We start from the raw sequence: 14402 nt of genomic DNA on the forward strand, positions 1-14402 counted from the left end.
GAACATGTAACCACAGTAATGGTGGCCAGTAAATCAAAGAATAAAAATTAAGTGTCAATAGACACTTAACTTCAATTAAGTATGAACAATTTCACAGTGTTATCTTTCTCTTTATCCCTGGTTGATGTACATTTCAGAGCCTCTTCAGTGTGGATGGGGTATAGCATACAAAGACTGCACTTCCAGTTTGTGTTCTTTATTCTGTTGAACTCTTTTGTCTTCATTCCTAGGCACAGCACATGGAACCACCGTTGACATGCAAAACATTCAATCAAAATAAAACAAAGCATAACACATTATAAATAATATCAAATATCAATGCAGTATGACGAATGACGAATTAGCCATCCATTGTGTTATATCATAAATTGTCTTACATGCCGTCACTGTTGTCAAAAGATTATAAACATGTTAAATAAAGTTACTAACCCAGTCAGTTGTTGGCCTTGTGGAACTCTGAAATCATAGGCATAAACTGAACATATGGCTGTCCCACACAACTACATAAAAATAAAGAATTGACATTTACTTTGAATTAAATGTCATTACATACCAGACATTTTTAGTATATCCTCAGCCATTTCTTTTTTGCAGTTGCTCCATGTGTTTTTGAAGGTTCCATATCAATTTGGAAGGGGATGTTGGGGAAGTTCTGTGCAACTTCCTTGGCCATCTACACCAAAAAATGAGTTTTTGACCTAATTGTCACATAACAGCTAACCATTCATTATTGAAAATATAACTATCAAACCTGCATTAAAAAGACCCCACAGCTGAAGGTGTCCTGCTGCATGTTGTGAGTTATTTCCCCTCCTTTCCATTTTATGTCCGCCCAGTCGTCTTTTCCATGGCAGGATCTCTCATTTTGAAGTATTCTCTTTTTTATGTATAAATAATTGTTATGTCAGTTGTTGGAATGAGACCAAGGGGCAACGTGGTAAGCGTACATCTTACCTTATTTTGATGAACACCAAACAAAACAACAAAAGATAATCAATAATAGTTCTGCAAACTAAAGGGGGAAAAAAGGCTGCCTAAATATGATCCCAAATCAGAGATAACGATAGACAGCTGCCTCTGATTGGGAACCATACCAGGCCAAACAAAGAAATAGGAAAACTAGAATGCCCACCCAAATCACACCCAGACCTAACCAAATAGAGAAATAAAAAGGCTCTCTAAGGTCAGGGCGTGACAGTACCCCACCCCAAAGGTGCGGACTCGGGACGTAGACCCCGCTCCACTCGCTGATCCTTCCGCTTTCGTGGAACCGGACCGTGGATTGTCGCCGGGGCTCCGGACCGTAGATCGTTGCCAGGGACTCCGGACCGTAGATCAGAACCCTTGCAGGAGGCTCTGGACTGGGAACCCCTGCCTGAGGCTCTGGACCGCAGACTGTCGCTGGAGGCTCTGGACCGCAGACTGTCGCTGAAGGCTCTGGACCGCCGACCGTCGCTGGAGGCTTTGGACCGCAGACCGTCGCTGGAGGCTCTGGACCGCAGACCGTCGCTGAAGGCTCTGGACCGCAGACCGTCGCTGAAGGCTCTGGACCGCAGACCGTCGCTGAAGGCTCTGGACCGCAGACCGTCGCTGGAGGCTCTGGACTGCAGACCCTTGCTGGAGACTCCGGGCCATGGATCATCACTGGAGGCTCCGGGGCATGGATCATCACTGGAGGCTCCGGGCCATGGATCATCACTGGAGGCTCCGTGCCATGGATCATCACTGGAGGCTCCGTGCCATGGATCATCACTGGAGGCTCCGGGCCATGGATCATCACTGGAGGCTCCGGGCCATGGATCATCACTGGAGGCTCCGGGTCATGGATCATCACTGGAGGCTCCGGGCCATGGATCATCACTGGAGGCTCCGGGCCATGGATCATCACTGGAGGCTTCGGGCCATGGATCATCACTCGATGCTTCGTGCCATGGATCATCACTGGAGGCTCCAGACTGTGGACCGTCTCAGGAGGTTCCGGACTGTGGACCGTCTCAGGAGGTTCTGGACTGTGGACCGTCGCTGGAGGTTCCGGACTGTGGACCGTCGCTGGAGGTTACCGAACTGTGGACCGTCGCCGGAAGCTCTGGATTGGGAACTGTCGCCGGAAGCTCCGGACTGGGAACTGTCGTCGGAAGCTCTGGACTGGGAACTGTCGCCGGAAGCTTGGTGCGTGGGGCCAGCACGGATGGTACCGGGCTTGTGCCACGCACCTCAGGACGAGCGCGAGGAGCAGGCACAGGACGCACTGGGCTGTGAAGGCGCACTGGCGACACAGTGCGTAGAGCCGGCGCAGGATATCCTGGACCAAGGTGGCGTACTGGAGACCAGGAGCGCTGAGCCGGCACAACCCGTCCTGGCTGTATGCTCAATTTCGCACGGCAAGTGCGAGGAGCTGGCACAGAACGCACCAGGCTGTGAATGCGCACTGGAGACACAGTGTGTATCACCGCATAACATGGTGCCTGAACGGTCACACTCTCCTTAAAGCGAGTGCGGGGTGTTGGCTCTGGTCTGAAACCTGGCTCCGCCAACCACCCCATGTGCCAACCACCCCGTGTCTCCCTCCCAAAAAATGTTTGGCCTGCCTCTCGTGCTTGTTTCGTGGTCACGAACCCTGGTGTCATCGTTGTTCTGCCCTCGCTGCCTCCGTCTGCTCCCATGGAAGGCGATCCCTTCCGGCCAGGATCTTCTCCCACATCCAGGATCCCTTACCATCTAAGATATCCTCCCATGTCCAGGATGTCTGCTCCTCATGGCCACGCTGCTTGGTCCGTTTGTGGTGGGATCTTCTGTCACGTTCGTTTAAAGATGGATTGGACCAAGGTGCAGCGTGGTAGGCGTAAATTTTTCTTTATTTTAAATGACACTTGGCTTTCGAAGACCTTTGAAAGGCAGGGTAGGATAGATATAGGTCTGTAACAGTTTGGGTCTAGAGTGTCTCCCCCTTTGAAGAGGAGGATGACCGCAGCAGCTTTCCAATCTTTGGGGATCTCAGACAATACGAAAGAGAGGTTGAATAGGCTAGTAATAGGGGTTGCAACAATTGAGGCGATCTTTTTAGAAAGAGAGGGTCCAGATTGTCTAGCCCAGCTGATTTGTAGGGGCCCAGATTTTGCAGCTCTTTCAGAACATCAGCTATCACGATTTGGGTGAAGGAGAAATGGGGAGGCTTGGGCAAGTTGCTGTGGGGGGTGCAGAGCTGTTGACCGGGGTAGGGGAAGCCAGGTGGAAAGCAAGGCCAGCCGTAGAAAAATGCTTCTCGATAATCGTAGATTTATCGGTAGTGACAGTGTTTCCTAGCAGTGGGCAGCTGGGAGGAGGTGCTCTTAATCTCAATGGACTTTACAGTGTCCCAGAATTTTTTGGAGTTTGTGCTACAGGATGCAAATTTATGTTTGAAAAAGCTAGCGTTGGCTTTCCTAACTGCCTGTGTATATTGGTTCCTTACTTCCCTGAAAAGTTGCATATCATGGGGGCTATTCGATGCTAATGCAGTGCGCCACAGGATGTTTTGTGCTGGTCAAGGCCAGTCAGGTCTGGACTGAATCAAGGGCTATATCTGTTCTTGGTTCTACATTTATTGAATGGGGCATGCTTATTTAAGATGGTGAGGAAAGCACTTTTAAAGGATAACCAGGCATCCTCTACTGACGGAACAAGGTCAATATCTTTCCAGGTCGATTAGAAAGGCCTGCTCGCTGAAGTGTTTTAGGGAGCGCTTGACTTTGATGAGGGGTGGTCGTTTGACCGCAGACCCATTACGGACGCAGGCAATGAGGCAGTGATCGCTGAGTTCCTGGTTGAAGACAGCAGAGGTGTATTTAGAAGACAGGTTGGTCAGGATGATATCTATGGGGGTGCCCATTTTACGGATTTGGGGTTGTACCTGGTAGGTTCCATGATAATTTGGGTAAGATTGAGGGCATCTAAATTGTAGGACGGCCGGGGTGTTAAGCATATCCCAGTTTAGGTCACCTAACAGTACAAACTCTGAAGATAAATGGGGGGCAATTAATTCACATATGGTGTCCAGGGCACAGCTGGGGAATGAGGGGGGTCTGTAACAAGCGGCAACAGTGAGAGACTTATTTCTGGAAAGGTGGATTTTTAAAAGTAGAAGCTCAAACTGTTTGGACACAACCTGGATAGCATGACAGATCTCTGCAGGCTGTCTCTGCAGTAGATTGCAACTCCACCCCCTTTGGCAGTTCTGTCTTGGTGGAAGTGTATACACATACATAGAGGCATTTTTCAGCTATGATTTTACCACTCAGAATCCAGAATGGATATGACAATGGAGCCAGTACAGGATGTAAATACACCCTTACAACAATCTACTTTTTGATCTTGACTTCTTATCTGGTAAACTGCTACTATGTGTCAAGAAAAGAGCCCCAATTAGGGGTTAGTGTACTCCAGTAAAAAAAGGTCTGGTTTCGATTAAAAACTATTGCCCTGTGTCTCCGTTCATAGGGGCATGAGAGACTAGTCAGTGGTAGAATTGAGTTGGCACTTTATTGGCCCAAACACCCATAGACCCACAAGGTTGAGGTTACTCATGGACAGTCATTAGTAATATTTTTGTTGTTGTTGCATTGTGTCTTCTAACTGTCCAAGAATAGAATCCAAAGCGTTAGGAAATATTTGTTGCCATAAATACAAAAGAGGATGTCTCTCCTCATACCTCTTGCACTTTAGTCAGACTGCCAGACTGTGCACCACAGAGCCAATCAGGAGAGAATACATACAGGTCAACAGTGCCAATTGAAAGTCAAGGGGTGTGTCTGTGCCTTTTGGATTACTCTCTCTTTGCAGAGATCCCCTGTGGTTCAAGTCTGAAAGTGGCAGAGCCAGCAGCCAAGAGTTTTTCACAGTATGTCATAAAAAACTATTACACTTATGAATGTATGTAAAATGCTAATGTGTATTAGGTCCAGTACAATGGAATAATTAAGACCTGAATTTGAATGCAGTGTGTTCCGATTCCTCCTTCTCTTTCTGTCCAGCAGGGTCAACCAAAAACACTTGGCCTGATGGTTCATGCAGATACTGGGGAAGCAATATAGAAATCTATTGATTCCTTAAATGATTTTAGTATTAAATGACCCATATCACAAACCTCATACCGCTCCACAAAAATGAACCTAAATCATTTTTGAAAAAAGGATTTTACTCACAAAAGACACAGGAATTTATTTTCCCAGTTAGAAATAGTAGGCCATGCATCGAATAACTATTTTCATCAGAAAAACAAACCCTCAAATGCAAATATTGCCTTTTGTAAGTTGTCTGCAGGTGGCTTGTTGTGAATGCACTCAAATATCAAGTCATTATCAGGTTATGTAAACTGCGTTCTAATACTCAACGTAGAAGGATTTGTCTTAATGTACAGTATATGAAAGTGATGCTATGAAAATAATTATTTCACATTATCAAGCTCACTGTGACTGACAAATCATTGCCTATTACTGTGATTAAAAAGAGCATATGAAACATTGTTTTTCATGAGGCCTACCTGTGCACCTTCCTTTAAGCACCTCTGTTTGAACACCTCTCCTGTCCTTGATCCAAACCACATACAGCCATGTGAAAGATAGTTATTGCGAGGATGGAACATTTGTTTGACTTAAAAATAAAAAAAAATGTCACACCCATGTAAAATGAAGGCCTGCAAAGATTACAGATTTACGTCTAATAGCATGAGATGAAAGTAGACAAACATCAGTGTGCGATATGAAGGTATAGTTAGTGGACATTCTGAACCTTGTTTGAGGTCAGTAGGTCACATGACCAAGGAGCTATTGAAATTGTAAATTTTGAAAAATTCATGTAAAACCATGTGAGATGAAAATGGCCAAACTAAGGGGTGTGTAATGTGTAGGGCCACTGAGTGGACATTCTGAACCTTGTTTGAAGTCACTAGGTCACATGACCAAGGAGCTATTGAAATTTGAATGTAAAAAAAGTTTGTATTTTGTTTACACTCCCTAACTATTTCAACTTGGAATACAAAATGCTGCTCCCATTTGCACATGTTTATTAGCTTTGGAAAGCCAATTAATGTCCAAATCGTGAAAATAAGACCTGTGCAATGTTGTGCGCAATTTTTTACAACATCATGACACTTATTTGGAGTCTGTGGCTCAAGTGGTTTGAAAGCTATTGAGGTTTGAAAGCGCGAATATCCGTCGAATATCCAACTTGAAACTGTTTTTACCTCGGTTGATTGGGTTGTCTAAAGTGATCCCGGATCTGCTCTGAGCTACGTCATAACCCATGAACCACTTGCAAATGTGAAATTATTTCCCACATATTTGGTATTTAAGTTCAGACCAATCAATACGTTTAACTGTTACTTTAGACATTTTTCTCTCCCTGTCAACAAAAAAAAATATACCGGTAGGCCCCTATAATTAACTGCAATATTTATTTTAATTAATCCTTGGGACGTCCCAACCCTGAACCTAACCAGTTTAAATGTCAACTTCAAAGAAGTAGGGACGTCCCAAGGATCACAGATAGGACGGACCGTTCTATCACGTATCCACAGTCAGTGGAAGTCTTCTCATTTTTTGCGAAAGATGGCGGCGTTGGTGGGTGAGTGATGTTATGGCTAATATGCAATGTTCCCAAGTTACTGCGACATATCATTCTGCTAAATATCCGACTTATTTATCCCACTAACATTACTGTATTTCCTATGCCACCTGATTAATGTATTATCTAGGTTTTGATGTCATATTATGCTTCCACCATCGGTTGTAATCACTGACCTTGCTATCTAGCTATAACTAGCTATTTGCTATATCTGGCGTAAATCTGAACAGAAACGGCTCTGGCTAGGCTAACTAGCTAATGTTAGCTAGCTAGGGAGAACATGTTTGTAAATAGCTAACTAGCATGCGTGGAACGTTAAGTTCCTCAGTCAGACATGCAGTGTGATCAACCTCTTAGCTAATGGTCATCTAATGGCAAATACATGTTAATATTTATATAAGGACATTCTTGATACAAGTCAGTTTGGCTAAGTTACAACTAGCCATATCACAAACGTCTGTTTGTTATGCCACTCAAGAAATGCGCATTGACTGCCAGTCAGTGAGTTTCCACTAGTTACTACAGCCACACATGTCAATATTGCCTATTGTAATGATTCATTAAAACAAAAATTCGCTTTTTGGTCGTGATTTTGGGTTAGGCTGTGGTAACAAGTGACAACCTGTGCAGTAATGTTATCCCCCAGTAAATTGTGTTAGCTAGAGAGTTTGGTGTGGCGTAATGATTTAATTGCATTTTAAATCTAGCTATGCTTTTTTTGTATTTTCTTAGCAGTCCCTCGCCTCGCCGCGTTTGGTAACTTTTCATCAAGGTAAGGATTCTTTTAAAAGTTTAATCTGATATTATTTAGGAACGCTTATCTGCTGTCTCTGGCAGTCTGGTTTTAATTAATCACCTTATCAACTGCGTAATTTGTCCAAGACAGGTCTGGCATTTACTATAGTTAGCAACATGGAGGTTCTTTCTGTTTTGGAATCACCAGTAGTCTACATTAAATATGTTTGCCCCATTTGTTATAGTTTAGAGTATTGTGTTATTTCTGTGCAGTGCCATTGTGCTTGTGTTGATGGCCAGTCAGTCAGTCAATCAAACAACTTTATTTTATAAACCTCTTTTACATCAGCAGATATCACAAAGTTGTCAGTGCCAATCCAATCTTGGTATTTTTTACCACACAGACCCATTTCACTATTTGTGATACAACAGAGGTTGCTACACCACATTGCTAAAAGCGACAATGCTACAAGGTAATGGAAATCCAGTGAACATCTGAATTTGTCAAGAACTATAAAGAAGATTTGCTCGAGTACTTAATATTCCCTTTTCCTCCAGTGTGGTTCCAGTCAGAGAGAAAAGCACAGTGGTGGCTGCTGCCAAGCCCGCTGCAGTAGCAAGCAGCAAGGGAGAATATGTCATCACTAAACTGGATGATCTGGTGAACTGGGCACGCAGAGTAAGTTACGCAGAGTAAGTTAGGGCTCCGATTGAATACCACACAATATCTCTGTTTTGCAGTGGCATACGGTACATTTTTGTATGTTTTGAGTGTCAATTTGGCTTTTATAAAACTCATTCCTCTAAACCAGGTATTCCCAAACTGGGGCAATAATAAATACAAAATCATAATCGTAATAATTCTTCACATTTTCAAACAGTACATTTTATATTTTCTAACGGGGCTATATTTGGATTTTTTTCTCTTTTTTTTTTCTTGCCTGAGTAGATTTGTTTCATTGCCAAAAAATTAAATAAAACCAGTGAACTAGTGTTTTGTGAAATAACAACACAATGTCAAATACAGGTAGCCTAGTCAAATAATTAACATCCAATCACATTAACTGTTTCTCTCGCGGGAAACCTTCACTTGCGCACACATTTAAACAAAACATGACAATTTGAAAAATAAGCCACAGGAGTTTTTTGAGCGAGAATAAAGACGAACTCGTGTATTTTCTTCATTATGATATGGGCAGTGGCCATGTAACGCTTTTACAACATACGTGTAGAAGTATACTGGTTATGCATAATGACAAGTTTCTCACATGACTGGCCTAGCTGGGTGATGTTTATTCTCAGCTGAATGATCTGAATCTAGGATTACACTGACTCTCCGCAACTATATTCAATCAGCCGGACAAAATTGAGGCTATGATTAAGAAGTTGGAGCTCTTTTCTGTCTGCATTCACAAGGACAACACGCAGGTCTTTCCATCATTGTATGATTCTTTTTTTTGTGTGCAAATGAATTCAAGTTTATGGACAATGTCAAATGTGATATAGCGAAGCTGGGTGCGCAATTACGCAGGTGCTTTCCCGAAACGGACGACACAAACGACTGGATTCGTTATCCCTTTTATGCCCTGCCTCCAATCCACTTACCAATATCTGAACAAGAGAGCCTCACTGAAATTGCAACATGCGATTCTGTGAAAATGTAATCAGAAACCACTGTCAGATTTCTGGGTTGGGCTGCGCTCAGTTTCTTGACTTGGAAAATCGCGCTAAGACACTGATGCTCTTTGCAACCACGTACCTATGTGAGAGTGGATTCTCGGCCCTCACTGGCATGACAACTAAATACAAGCACAGACTGTGTGTGGAAAATGATTTAAGACCGAGAATCTCTCTCAATATAACCCAACATTGCAGAATTTTGAGCATCCCTTCAAGCACACCCTTCTCATTTACCTGTGGTGAGTTATTCTCAATTTTTGATGAACTAATAAGCTTTTATACATAAGATGGCTAAATAAAGCAAAATTATTGATTTATTATTATTTGTGCCCTGGTCCTATAAGAGCTCTTTGTCACTCCCCACGAGCCGGGTTGTGACGACAACTCGCACTCATTCTTATGTTTAAATGTATCATATAGTGTGTGTGTGTGGCAGGCTTACAATGATGGTAAAAAAACAACATTTGAGTGTGCTGGAGATACGCAGCTGGAGGTTGAATGTTTGAAGGGGTACGGGACTATAACAAGTTTACTTTCTCTAAATATTATTCCTTGACCTTTTCACCTTTCTCAAGATGAGTTGAGGATTGTTAGGAAGAGTTAGGGAAAAACATTGACTGACTGAATGATCTTTGTTCAGTTAGGTCAACAAAACAATCGATCTAATCTGTTTTTGTGGATTTCTACATTAGAGCTCCCTGTGGCCCATGACCTTTGGCCTGGCATGCTGTGCGGTTGAGATGATGCACATGGCGGCTCCTCGATACGACATGGACCGGTTCGGAGTGGTGTTTAGAGCCAGCCCCAGACAGGCCGACGTCATGATTGTGGCAGGCACCTTGACCAACAAGATGGCCCCCGCTCTGCGCAAGGTATTTGACTGAAGAACATGTTTCTTTGGAGAAAGGAGTTCTGCATTTGCTTGAAATCAGCTTAGTCTTTTATTGACTATGAATTCAACATGCTTATTTTCCCATAGGTTTATGACCAGATGCCTGAGCCAAGATATGTCATTTCCATGGGCAGGTAAAGTTTTGTCCTAATATTAGGTTCAAGCAGAAAGATGTTAGTGGTTGTCTAGTTTGAAATGAATCACATAATGTCCTTGTAACTTTTTCATTTAAGAATGCCTGATTGTTTAATGTAAAGATTACTGCCAACTGATTGGGATTTAATTCCCCAAACTGTTTTAGCATTACACACAGTGCTTTTACAGTGTCTGTTGACGTTTTTCATATACACTGTAGCTCAACTAACAGCTGCATCTTATTACTCTGTCCTTATTAAGCTGTGCCAATGGGGGTGGCTACTACCACTACTCTTACGCCGTGGTCCGAGGGTGTGACCGCATCGTACCAGTGGACATATACGTTCCAGGTATGTATCATTGTGTTGTTCGTATTTTATTTTTTTACTCTTATAAAACAAATCATTTGTTCTGGCCCTGATATACAGTGCCTTCAGAAAGTATTCACACCGCTTGACTTAATTCCACTTTTTGTTGTTACAGCCTGAATTTAAAATGGATTACATTTAGATTTTGTCACTGATCTACACATAATACTCCGTCAGTGGAATTAGACATTAAATATCTCTTTGATCACTGTGCAGTTATTAATTGCAATTTGGATGGTGTCGCACAAAGATACTGGCGCCCTTCCTAACTCAGTTGCCGGAGAGGAAGGAAACCTCTCAGGGATTTCATCCTGAAAAAAATTGATTTTAGAACAGCTAGTTTAATGGCTGTGATGGGAGATAACTGAGGATGGATCAACATTGTAGTTTCTCCACAATACTAACATAAATGTCAGGGTGAAAGGAAGGATGCCTATACAAATATTCCAAAACATGTATCGTGTTTGCATTAAGGTACTAAAGTAATACTGCAAAATGTGACAAATAAATGAACTGTTTGTCCTGAATACAAAAGTGTTTTCGTTGGGCAAATCTAGCACAACACATCACTGAGTACCACTCTTCATATTTTCAAGCATGGTGTTTGCTGCATCATGTTATGGGTATGCTTGTCATCTGCAAGGATTAGGGAGTTTTAGGAGAAAAATGAACAGAATAGAGCTAAGCACAGGCAAAATCCTAAACTTGGTTCCGTCTGCTTTCCAACAGACACTGGGAGATAAATGCAGGCAAACGTAAATCTGTTTTACCTCATTTCTACCAGCATGTCACATGCGACCAGAGGAAAAATTACTCTAGACCAACTTTACTCCACACACTCGTACAAAGCTCTCCCTCGCCCTCCGTTTGGAAAATCTGACCATTATTCTATCCTCCTGATTCCTGCTTACAAGCAAAAACTAAAGCAGGCAGTACCAGTGACTCGCTCAATATGGAAGTGGTCAAATGAAGCGGATGCAACGCTACATGACTGTTTTGCTAGCACAGACTGGAATATTTTCTGGGATTCATGCAATGACATTGAGGAGTATACCATCTCAGTCACCGGCTTCATCAATAAGTGCATCGACGACGTCGTCCCCACAGTGATCACACGTACATATCCCAACCAGGAGCCACGGATTACAGGCAACATCCTCACTGAGCTAAAGGCTAGAGCTGCCTATTTCAAGGAACTGGACACTAATCCAAACGCTTATAAGAAATCCCACTATGCCCTCATATCGAACCATCAAACAGGCAAAGCATCAATACAGGACTGAGATTGAATCCTACTACCCCCGGCTCTGACGCTCGTCGGATGTGGCAGGGCTTGCACTACTATTAAACTACAAAGGGGAGCACAGCCGCGAGCTGCCCAGTGACGCGAGCTGCCCAGTGACGCGAGCTTACCAGACGGGCTAAATGCCTCTTATGCTCGCTTCGAGGAAAGCAACATGGAAGCATGCATGAAAGGACCAGCTGTTCCGGACAACTGTGATCATGCTGTCCGTAGCCAATGTGAGCAAGACCTTTTAAACAGGTCAACATTCACAAGGCCGCGGGGCCTGACGGATTACCAGGATGTGTACTAAGAGCATGAGCTGTCCAACTGGCAAGTGTCTTCACTGACGTTTTCAACCTCTCCCTGACTGAGTCTGTAATACATTGGTGGTCTGCTTAAAACCTATGTCCCTGTGCCCAAGGAAGCGAAGGTAACCTGCCTAAATTACTACCGCCCCGTAGCACTCATGTCGGTAGCCATGAAGTGCTTTGAAAGGCTGGTCATGGCTCACATCAACACCGTTATTCCAGAAACCCTAGACCCACTCCAATTTGCATACCACACCAACAGATTCACCGATGATGCAATTGCACTCCACACTGCCCTTTCCCACCGGTACAAAAGGAACACCTATGTGAGAATTCTATTCATTGACTACAGCTCAGCGTTCAACACCATAGTGCCAACACACCTCATCACTAGGCTAAGGACCCTGGGACTAAACACCTCCCTCTGCAACTGGATCAGGACTTCCTGACAGGCTGCCTCCAGGTGGTAAGGGTAGGCAACAACACATCTGCCACACTGATCCTCAACACCGGGGCTCCTCAGGGGTGCGTGCTTAGTCCCATCCTGTACTCCCTGTTCACCCACGACTGTGTGGCCAAGCATGAATCCAACACCACCATTTTTAAGTTTGCCTGATCAACGATGAGGCGGCCTATAGGGAGGAGGTCCGATGCCTGGCAGTGTGATCCCAGGACAACATCCTCTCCCTCAACGTGAGCAAGACAAAGGAGCTGATTGTGGACTACAGGAAAAGATGGGCCGAACATGCCCCAATTCACATCTATATGGCTGTAGTGGAGCCGGTCGAGAGTTTCATGTTCCTTGGTGTCCCCATCACCAACAAACTATCATGGTCCAAACACACCAAGACAGTCGTGAAGAGGGCACGACAAAGCCTATTCCCCCTCAGGAGACAAAAGATTTGGCTTGGGTCCCCGGGTTCTCAAAGTTATACAGCTGCACCATCGGGAGCATCCTGACCGGTTGCTTCACCGCCTGGTATGGCAACTGTTCTACAGAAGGTAGTGCATACAGTCCAGTACATAACTGGGACCAAGCTTCCTGCCATCCAGGACCTATATACTGGGCAGTGTCAGAGGATGGCCCAAAAAATTGTCAGACTCCAGTCACCCAAGTCATAGACTGTTCTCTCTGCTACGGCACGGCAAGCGGTACCGGAGCGCCAAGTTGAGGTCCAAAAGGCTTCTTAACAGCTTCTACCCCTCCCAAGCCATAAGATTGAACAATTAATCAAATAGCCATCTGGATAATTTACATTGACCCCCCCCCCCTTTGTTTTTACACTCCTGCTACTCACTGTTTATCTATTTATAGTCACTTTTCCCCTACCTACATGTACAAATGACCTTGACGAACGTGTATTGACTCGGTACTGGTACCACCTGTATCTAGCCTTGTTATTTTATTGTTTAGTTTTTATTCTTTTTAAAAAACTTTAGTTTGTTTAAACTCTTTCTTGAACTGCATTGTTGGTTAAGGGCTTGTAAGTAAGCATTTAATGGTAAGGTCTAATTACACCTGTTGTAAATCAAATGTTAATTTGATTTGAAATTCAACTTTCAGCAGGGCAATTACCTAAAACACAAGGCCAAATATACACTGGCGTTTCTTAACAAGATGACATGGAATTTTCCTGCGTGGCCTAGTTAACCTAAATCTGCTTAAAAATCTGTCAGGACATGAAAATGGCTGTCTAGCATTGATCAGCAACCAACTTGAGAGCTTGAAGAGTTTAAAAAAGAATAATGGGAAAAAAAATTACAATCCAGGTGTGCAAAGTTCTTAGATTTACCCAGAAAGACTCAAAGCTGTAATTGCTGTCAGAAGTGATTCTGACATGTATTGACACAGGGGGTTGAATACTTATCTAATCAAGATATAGTGTTTTATTTTCCATTAAAAAAAAAAAAGAATTTTACTTCCACTTTGACATTGGTGTCAAAGTTGACAAAAAATTACAAATCAATCCAATTTCGTAACACAACAAAATGTGGAAAAAGTCCAGGGGTGTGAATAGTTTCTGAAGGCACTGTATGATCAGCAATGTGGAAAAGAAACAAATTACAATAATACCTCTGTGAAGATCATCTTATTTACCATTTTATTTTTATAGAAAACATTTGACTCTAAGTGACTGTTTTACTTGTCCTCCCATAGGCTGCCCACCCACAGCAGAGGCCCTTCTCTACGGGACGCTACAGTTGCAAAAGAAAATAAAGAGAGAGAAGAAAATGAGGATTTGGTATCGGAAGTGAAATGATGTACGTCTCGCTTTTTGTAGATGTTATATTTATTGGTGGTCTGATCAGCCAGTAAACCGGTTGGCAATATCCTCAGGAATCACTCTGGGTTGAGCTCTGGCTCCTCTCTGTAGAAACAATAAAGGAATTTCTTGTCA

The 14402-nt window shown here is 43.4% G+C and overlaps 1 protein-coding gene across 2 annotated transcripts; it reads left to right on the forward strand.

Annotated features, from left to right (window-relative positions):
- Nucleotides 1-6476: 6476 nt before the first annotated feature.
- Nucleotides 6477-14402, forward strand: ndufs7 (NADH:ubiquinone oxidoreductase core subunit S7). Of its 2 annotated transcripts, none has more exons than XM_029633805.2 (8): nucleotides 6477-6600; nucleotides 7336-7372; nucleotides 7740-7808; nucleotides 7894-8014; nucleotides 9708-9887; nucleotides 9995-10041; nucleotides 10304-10392; nucleotides 14162-14402. In XM_029633805.2, exons 1-8 carry the CDS (start codon nucleotides 6585-6587, stop codon nucleotides 14257-14259), a joined length of 657 nt encoding a protein of 218 aa, XP_029489665.1. In that variant the 5' UTR covers nucleotides 6477-6584; the 3' UTR covers nucleotides 14260-14402. The 2 variants fall into 2 exon arrangements, with proteins under 2 accessions (XP_029489665.1, XP_029489664.1); XM_029633804.2 differs by having other exon boundaries at nucleotides 6478-6600; nucleotides 7333-7372.

This window comes from Oncorhynchus nerka, linkage group LG25, assembly GCF_034236695.1.
Source record: "Oncorhynchus nerka isolate Pitt River linkage group LG25, Oner_Uvic_2.0, whole genome shotgun sequence".
Classification (NCBI taxonomy): Eukaryota; Metazoa; Chordata; class Actinopteri; order Salmoniformes; family Salmonidae; genus Oncorhynchus; species Oncorhynchus nerka.

What these genes read in the sequence shown, in the direction of transcription:
- ndufs7 (XM_029633804.2), top strand. An exon ending in TGGCCCCCGCTCTGCGCAAG is followed by an intron (nt 9,888 to 9,994) that starts GTATTTGACTGA and finishes ATTTTCCCATAG; the next exon opens with GTTTATGACCAGATGCCTGA. An exon ending in AGTGGACATATACGTTCCAG is followed by an intron (nt 10,393 to 14,161) that starts GTATGTATCATT and finishes GTCCTCCCATAG; the next exon opens with GCTGCCCACCCACAGCAGAG.